This window comes from Microtus ochrogaster, chromosome 4 (assembly GCF_000317375.1).
Source record: "Microtus ochrogaster isolate Prairie Vole_2 chromosome 4, MicOch1.0, whole genome shotgun sequence".
In the NCBI taxonomy this organism is placed as follows: domain Eukaryota; kingdom Metazoa; phylum Chordata; class Mammalia; order Rodentia; family Cricetidae; genus Microtus; species Microtus ochrogaster.
This window is the reverse complement of record NC_022011.1, coordinates 31,054,376-31,063,204: the sequence shown is the minus strand read 5'-3', so window position 1 is coordinate 31,063,204 and position 8,829 is coordinate 31,054,376. Positions and strand designations below refer to the sequence as shown.

General features: G+C 47.5%; 1 protein-coding gene across 1 annotated transcript in view; it reads left to right on the top strand.

Moving 5' to 3' along the window:
* The window catches only part of Fanca (FA complementation group A), a 58,071-nt gene that overhangs the window by 36,467 nt on the left and 12,775 nt on the right, over positions 1–8,829 (top strand). Inside the window, exons 23-29 of the mRNA XM_005345833.3 lie at positions 991–1,127; positions 1,822–1,892; positions 2,106–2,202; positions 2,335–2,522; positions 4,382–4,478; positions 6,728–6,904; positions 8,247–8,320. Coding sequence (XP_005345890.1) covers positions 991–1,127; positions 1,822–1,892; positions 2,106–2,202; positions 2,335–2,522; positions 4,382–4,478; positions 6,728–6,904; positions 8,247–8,320 — 841 coding nt within the window. The remainder of the gene's footprint in view (positions 1–990; positions 1,128–1,821; positions 1,893–2,105; positions 2,203–2,334; positions 2,523–4,381; positions 4,479–6,727; positions 6,905–8,246; positions 8,321–8,829) is intronic.

Sequence of the window (8,829 nt, the reverse complement as noted above, 5' to 3'; positions counted from 1 at the left end):
GCCTAACAAGGGGCCTAGGCAGTTTCTTTATTCCTTAACCAATGAAATCAACAGATTGATATATGACACTCCCACATCACTCAACCTGAATCCTTCATTGTGTGACAACCCACATCCAAACCCAAAATCTATTTTTATGCATAATAGATTTGACTTGGTGGGAGCAGCCGGGTTGAGAGGAGCGTGGGTCATCTGGCAAGAATGTTACTTTGCCAGCTGTCTTCAAAGCTCCCATTCGACCGGATATTGTGAACTTCATTCCTCTCCTCTCCCCGTCATGGCTTGTCTAAAAAAAAAAAAAAAAAAAAAAAAATAGATTTGACTTTACTATGCATTGGTTTCTGTAGAAGCTAAGACCGCCTCACAAAGAGGCATTAGCCAACTTGTGCGTTGCCGCAGCTCTGCCAAGGCTGTGGGTTCTTGACACAGCCATTCAGGCCAGGTGTACAGATGTCAAAGCACACCTTCCCAGGCTGCTCGTGTAAAATGTGGTGCCGTGTATGGCTTTGTGTGTGCATATACACATTGGCACCTTCCCTTGCTCATGCTGGCCTGAATCTCAGAGCTCAAATGGTCTTCCTGCCTCAGACTCCCAAGAGCTTGAGTTTCTAGGCATTCACCACTACATCAGCTCAGACTGGACCATTTGTAGAGCAGGAGGAAGAGTTCCAGGGCTTCAGTCAAGGACAAATGGGTGTTAGGTCAGCTCTGACAAAGCAACAGAGATTTGCATGCTTGAGTGAGTCACTGAGGCCTTTGCAGTGACTATAGGTGTCTTTGGTCTGTGAGACTTAGACAGGTAGAAGCGTCACACCTTAGAGAGGCAATGGCTACTGCAGTGTGGCCATTCCTCCTTCCGTTCTGAGGTGGCTCCACAGGGTGTATCTGCATGGCCAGTGCTACCTAGCATTCTGCAAGGCCCTGCCAGCCTTTCTTCATGTTGTTTCTTCCCAGCCTTGCTCCTGATGGAACTGGCTTCTCTCTTTGCAGTTATGTCTGCTCAGGTGGCTGTGATTTCTGAAAGACTAAGTTTTGCTTTGGGTCACAATAGCGATGACAGCAGCCTCCGGAGATCGAAGATTCAGCTCAACGTGCTTAACCCCACACTCCAGAGACAGGACCAGGCGGTATGTCTGTGAGGCCTTAGGACCCTGCATGGCCCCGCCCCTTAGATTATATAAAAGGCATGCAGTCGGAGTTGAGTACACAGTCACTGGCTTTGCCACAGTTGATCAGCCCCCCTTACTCCCTCGCCTGCCTGTTTGTGGCTAAAGATGTTCTTACTTTTTTAGAAGTTTTTTTGAGACAGGGTATCATGTAGCCCAGTTGGCCTTAATCTTACTTTGTTGCTGAGGCTGGACTTGAATTCTGATCTCCCTGTCTCCAGTGAGGGGATGACAGGCGTGTTCCACCAGCTTGCCTTTTTATTTTAAAGAAGCCCATGTGGCAAAGGCTAGTTTTACTCCCACAGCCCATAATATTTACTCTTTTGCCCCTTACAATCAAGGTTTACCTATCGTCGCACTAGGCGCTTTCCAGTTTCCAGCTGTGTGCTCCACTTATTCTGCTTCAGTCCCGTGATTTGGTGCCAACTTGCCCTTGTAGCTTCCTTTCTCAACACAAGCCCGACAGCCTGAATTTGGTCCCCGCTTCCCATGACATGGTAGCGGAGAGCTTACCCCCGAGAGTTGTCCTCTGGCCTCCGTGCACACATAGTCACAACACAAAATAAGTGAAAAATTCAGTGCTGCTATACAGGCAAGCTTCCTGTCAGTCTAGGCGGAGGAGGCCAGAGCCTCACAGTGATGTGTCCCTTCCTAGGTTGTGGATCTCCTGCTCACAGCCTTCTGTCAGAACCTAATGGCAGCCTCTAGCTTTGTGCCCCCGGAGAGGTAAGTGTGCTGAGACCAAGCAGGACCAGCTCCCTTCCAAGAGTGGATGGCTAGGCTGAGCTGTGTTGGGTAGGGACTGCATTGAAGACCGATGGTCTGTCTTACATAAAGGTCACTGTTTGGGAGAACCTTGGCCCTTTCATAGGCCTCCATGCCTAGACCGGGCGTGGTACAGGGCTGTGACCAGACAGTGACTTGTTCTCTGTCTTGTAGGCAGAGCCCCTGGGCTGTCCTTTTCGTGAGAATCCTTTGTGGACACGTGATCTTCCCTGCAGTGCTCAGTCGGCTCTGCCAGCTGCTCTACCACCAGGTAGGCACCCGCATCCTGCAGGTCACTTCTCAAGCTGCTGTGAGCCTTGACTGATGCTAGCTTCTGCCTCTCCGTGAATTTTGAGCCTCCTAGCAAGGGAACAGACTATCGTTAACTTTTTCCCTATTTCAGGGCCCAAGCCTGGGTGCCCCTCATGTCCTGGGGTTGGCTGCCCTTGCCGTCCATCTGGGCGAGTCTAGGTCCATGCTTCCAGAGGTGGATCCAGGTGTTCTTGCTCCTGCTGGCAGCCTTTGTGTCCCTGAGTTTTTGAACAGCCTCCTCACCTGCCGCACAAGGGAATCTCTGCTCTTCTGCATGAAGTAAGCCGTTCCTGGGTTTCTCAGCAATTGTTTTCCCCTCTTGAAAAGTTTCAAATATTCAGCAAATAAAATTATGAGAGACCATGTGGCTGGAGATGGCCCGGTGGTTAAGAACGTTGACTGCTCTTCTAGCAGATCCAGATTGTAGTCCAGCACCCACATGGCATCACAATCTTTGCCTAGAGACTCTGACTCCCTCTTCTGGCCTCTGTGGGCATTGCACATGCGTAGTGCACAGCCATCTTTGCAAACAAACCATTCACACACATAAAAGAAAAATAAAATTACCAAAAACTTAAAAAAAAATTATGAGAGACCGGGGATGGGGCGTAGTCAGTGATAGAGACTAGTCCCTAATGCCAAAACTAGTCACCCACAAGTTATCCTATAATATTCTAGGTTTTTGTTTTACTTAGTAGGTATTTATGCTTGTTTGTGCTCTAGGGCACTGCTAAAGTCGGAAGTTGTTACTAGTATTAGCACTCCCGTAACCGTCTAACCGTCTTTCCACATCGCTACACCGTCCCTGGCAGAGGATACCCTTGTCTCCTAAGGTGGACGCTGTTTGGCTGTCTTGGGAAAGTGTGTGTGTGTGTGTGTGTGTGTGTGTGTGTGTGTGTGTGTGTGTGCGTGCGTGTGTGTGCGCGCGTGCGCGCTTTGAAGGATGAAAATGTATAAAATGGTAACCTCTCTAAACCAATTAATTCTTTGGGAAAAATCCCCACCACCGTGGAACCATACAGCGTGGTAACTCTGCCTCCTCCCACACAAATTGACACAAGTTAAATATCTAGAAAATTTAGATAAGTAACATATGCTTGATGAATAAGATTTATTTGATAATCAAGATTTATAAATTCCAAGGTTGGAGAGATGACTCGACGGTTGAGAACACTGGCTGCCCTAACAGAGGACCTGGGTTCAATTCCCAGCACCCACATGGCAGCTCACATGTGTCTGTAATTTCAGTTCCAGGGGATCTGACATCCTCGCACAGACATGCATGCAAGCAAAATACCAATACACATGAAATAACTTAAATATTTATTTATCTATTTATTTATTATGTATACAGTGTTCTGCCTGCACATATCCCTGCAGGCCAGAAGAGGGCACCAGACCCCATTACAGATGGTTGTGAGCCACCATGTGGTTGTTGAGAATTGAACTCAGGACCTTTGGAAGAGCAGGCAATGCTCTTAACCTCTGAGCCATCTCTCCAGCCCCCAAAATGAAATAACTTAATTCTAAAAAGATTGATAAATTCCTAAGGTTCATAGTACTATTGTCTGGCTTGGTCTTTGCTCACTTTTAAGCTCTAGCTGTTTGTATAAACTAAGGCAACAAGAAACCGCCATATTCTAGAGTTGTCTGATCGCCCAAGAAAGTCCTTTTCCCAAGGTCAGGTCCTCTGTTCCACGTCATCTTTGTTTCTGCACCCAGTGTTGTAACTGGCCATGTCTCCTGGTGGCCAGAGTCACGTGTGAGGCGGAGGCTATACTCACACATAGTGAGGCGTGTTCCTTCTGTAGTTCATGAGCTTCTTTCACAGGATAACACCCGTGACGCTCCCCTGAGCTAGAGGTGCCTGCACCAGAGCCAGGCAGTGTGTGCGTCGTTCCTCCTGCGTCTTTGTATGGCTCTTCACACAGATGCAGTTGCCGCGCCTTTGCTTACGTGCTGTGTCTGTCATTTCTCTGCCTTCATTGTGGATGTGAGCTTTTGGAGGCAGCATCTCCCCTCTCAGGAGACACTGAGCCTGAAACCCCGGTGGTCCACCCATTCTTGAAAGGAAGAGTGTTGCTCAGGTCATATAGTTTAGAACACACTGAAGTCAGTTTCCTTTTCCTTCTTCGCAGATTCTGTACAGCAGCGATTTCTTACTGTTTGTGCAAGTTCTCGGCACAGCCCCATGCTGCCCTGCAGAACTGTTTATCTCCAGGCCTGATCAAAAGGGTACGTGTTTCAGATTCCTGCTTTTTGATCTGAGGGTTTCTGGCTTCTGCAGCTCCCATGTGTTTATCTAGGAACATGGGTGCCCGATGTACCAGGCTGTCTCTGGGGCAACCTGGCTGTCTGCTTGGTGGGGGCTTTCCATGCTGAATACTGCTATTGCATCTTTTTCTGCGAGAAGTTGTTGGGGCTGAGATGACAGCTATTAAGTACATGCTACTACTCCTTTGAATAGGTAGTGATGTTTATACCACAGGTAAGTTAAAGGATAAGAATTTTTTTTTAAATAAAAAAAAAGTTTTTTCCCTAAGTCACAGTTATCCCTCTGTATGGTTTTGTTTTGTGAGATTTGTTAGGCTGGCTGGTTGGGGTTTTGTTGTTTTTTTTTTTTTTTTTTTTTTAGTTCTGGGATCAAACTTAGGGTCTCACATGTACTAAGCAAGTGCCCTACCTCCTAGAATTTTGATGAGCACATCTTGTATATGAACTATTAGATCTTGACTGTAGACTTCATATTAAAATAAAAGAGGAAACATCATTGAGATGCTGAAGCAGGAGGATTTGTGAAAGGTTTTTTTTGTTGTTCATTTGTTGTCAAGATTTACTTTTAATCGTGTGAGGGTGGGGAGTACAGGTTGGGCCAGAAGAGGCTTCAGAACTTCCTGAGCTGGAGTTACAGGCAGTTGTGAGGCACCCAACATGGGGGCTAGGAGTTGTACCCTGGTTCTTAGGATAGTTCAAAAATAGCTGTGCATAGTGGCGCATGCCTTTAATCCCAGCACTCGGGAGGCGGAGGCAGGTGGAGCTCTTGAATTTGAGGACAATCTGTGTACAGAATGAGTTCCAGGACAACCAGGGCTACACAGAGAAACCCTGTTCCCAAAAAAAACAAAGAAAAATACAGCAGCGAGCAACCTTAACCACTAAGCCATCCCTCCAGCCACAGATTGTGAGTGTGAGGCCAACCTCAGTTATGTAGAGAAATCTGGTCTCAAAAAAATAATAAAATAAAATAAAAAGGGCAGGGCGGGCAAGCTAATGACTCAGTGCGTTAAGATGCTTGCTGCCAAGTGTGGAGAACTGAGTCCAGTCCCTGAAACCTGTATGTTGGAAGGAGAAAACCAACTCTGACCTGCACACATGCCTTCTTCCACACATACACAAGATAAATAAATGCATGTGTGTATATATAAATGGGGGTCAGAAAGATAGACTAGTGGTTAAGAGCACTTGCCGCTCTATCATAAGGACTGGCGGTTGGAGTCTAGCACCTACAAATAAATGCCTTCTGTAACTCCAATTCCAAGGAATCCAAGGTACCCTTCTGGCCTCAGTGGGCACTTGCGCAAACACACAATAATAATGAAATCTTAAGAAATAGGGCTGATGGTGTAGTTCAGCTAGTCGAGTACTTGCCTAACAAAAAGCCCTAAGTTTGATCCCCAGCACCATATAAAGCCCGATGTGACATACCTTGTAATCCCGACACTCGGGAATTGAAGATCAAAAGGAGTTAAGGATCAAAAATTCAGGGTCCTTCTTGGCTATGTAGTAGGGTTGAAGCTAACCAGGACTTCATGAGACCCAGTCTCTAAATAAAATAGTAAAAAGTCATCAGGGAAGCTTTTGAAAAGTCTATACTTATAGGCCCTACCCAGATAAATAAAATCAGAACTGACGCATCCGTGTAATCTAGACTACATTCATGCTTTGAGGACCCTCATCCTAGGGCCTGTCTGGAGATTTGGAGGCCCAGAATGTTCTTGGGCAAAGGCTAGGCACTTGAATAGCCTAGTTCTTGTTAAATAGGGGCTGAGAATCCTATCCATAGCCCTCATACACAAGAAATGCTGGTAATGTGTCACTGGTGAGACATTTCTCTGGTCCAGTTGGTGTGGTTTTAAATGAATACACTAGTACTGGCCACACGGGGGCGCCAGGCCTCTCACTGCTGGAGGGCAGCCCCTGGAGGGCAGCATATAGATCCAGCACTCTTTGGGCATGTGGTCTAGGTAGGTATACCCAAGAGCCTCTCCTCTTAACAAAACACCCATCCCAGATTTCACCAGAAAGGCCAGGGCTTAGGAAGCCCCCAAGCCTTGCCTCCCCATGTCCTCCCCGGTCACTGAAATGCTGGTATGCTAGGACTGGCTCAGGTCCCCTAGAGGGTGACAGACAGGTCTCCTGGTGGGTTCTCTGGGTGTGTCCTTGTGATTGCGTCCTCACTGTGCGCTTGTCCCTGTCTGTTTCAGTTTCAGTTTATTATGTTAAGAGTGTTCTCAGAGGCCAGAACACCTTGTCCTCCGGAGCACACAGCGTCCCTCTCCTGGAGACCCTCCGACCTTCCTCCTGCAGACTGGCAGAGTGCCGCCTTCTCTCTGTGGAGATGGAGCAGCTTCCAAGAGCTCTTGAAGGAGAAGGAATTTTATGTAGGTTTCCATGTCTTACACCATGTCACATGTCCTGGCTGCATCTATGTGCGCGTGCGTGCGTGCATGCGTGCGTGCGTGAGTGTGCGCTGGGGTTGAGGGAGTGGAAGAAACCTGTGTCTCTGGGCGTGTGTGTAAGAGGGTTCTGTATCTCCTGAGAGGCCAGAGCAGTACTTGGTTGACTTGAAACCTTCACTGCAGTGACTGAAGCTGTAAGGGACATTCCAGAAAGACCTTGCTGTGCTTGGTTTCTCCCGGCAGGCACTGTGCACAGCAGTTCTGTGGGGCCTTTACCTCTCACCCACTGGAACCTGGCACGATTCGCATGGACAGACCATGTCTTTTCTTTCCTAATGGGTTTGCCTAGTTTAGGGAAACCGTTTTATCACAGTTTTGTGGTGGCTCTGTGACCAGTGTGGGGACAGGTAAGCAGCAGGTAGCCAGGAGCCCACTAGTGACTTGGGAACATGTCATCAGCTCTTCAGAGGCCACTGTCATATCTTAGGACATTTGCAGTCTTGCTTCCTGGTTTGAACTTTGTCAAAGTGGGAATGTGTGGAAGGATGGTCTGTCGTGTGGGTTTTTTATGCAAAGTGAGATTTTGAGATTAGGGCACACTGGTATGCGAGAGTGCTCCAAGAATTTTCATACGAAAAAAAAAAATAAGATGCCATGGATACAGAGAAACCCTGTCTGGGGGTGTGGAAGATGCCTTGAATATTTGAAGCAGATTGGTATATCAAGGTTTGACAAGGGAGGGGAACTGTTTGCTTTGTTTTGTTTTGTTTTTGGCAGGGTCTCATGTAGCCCTGGCTGGTCTGGAACATGTAATAGACCTATGTAGTAGTACACCAGCCTGGCCTCAAGCTCACAGAAATCCACCTGCCTCTGCCTTGAGTGCTGAGATTAAATGCCCAGTCTATACCAAGGTTTGTTCCCCAACTCCTGGCTTATAAAATAATTTGTTTTTACACATAATAATTTAGCCAGGAACAGGTTAATTGATTAAAAGTAGGTAGTATGCCAGTTAGAAAACCCATGTATGTAATCTCAGCACTTGGGGAATTGAAGCAGGAAGATGGCCACAAGTCTGTGGCCATCCGTAGTAAATTCTAGACCTGCCCTAGGTATGGAGTAAGACCCCGTCTCAAACAGAGCCGTGCTGGTTTCATTAGCTTAGTTTCCTACTCACAGTTTGTACACAGTGTTCCCACAGTGCATCGCTTCCATCTCCGTGCAGCACGGAGCACAGGTCTGGTTCTGAGCTAAAATGACAAAGGCTTATAAAGCAGTGTGAGCTTTGTCTTTCGTCCTCCCTGCTCTGAACGATCCTCTCACTCAGTTGACTTACAGAGACTGGGTGCAGCTGGAATTGGAAATCCAACCTGAAGTTGATATTCTCTCGGACACAGAAAGGTAAGAGCTCAGGGCAGCTGGCGCCTGAAGCGTCGTCACCGTCTGGCTCATACAGCCATCTTAAGTGTGATGTTCGAGTGAACTGGGGCATGTTGGGGCACAGCTTTAGTCAGTTATTTCTGAGTTTCTACCACATGCCAGACATTTCTAGAATGTCCCAGAGCCTGGGGTTACAAAGTAACAGGCATGCCTGTCTATAAAGCACCTTTGTACAGATGAGAGACAAGGTGTCTGCGGGGATCCTACACCCACCAGGGCCCATGCTGAGAAAGTATGTATATTCTGTGTGCTTTGGCAAAACCACAGGTAGACAGATGCACACGATGAACAGTCTGAGGCTACAAGAGAGCCCCTGTAAGAGCAAGCAACCATACTGGGACAGCAGAGCAGGCTGCTTGTTGTGAGTCAAGAGGGGTGGATGGGAGGACAGGCTCCAAGGAGAGAGCCTTGAGATGAGCACCGGAAACTGAACACACATGACTGGAGAGCCTTGAGATGAGCACCGGAAA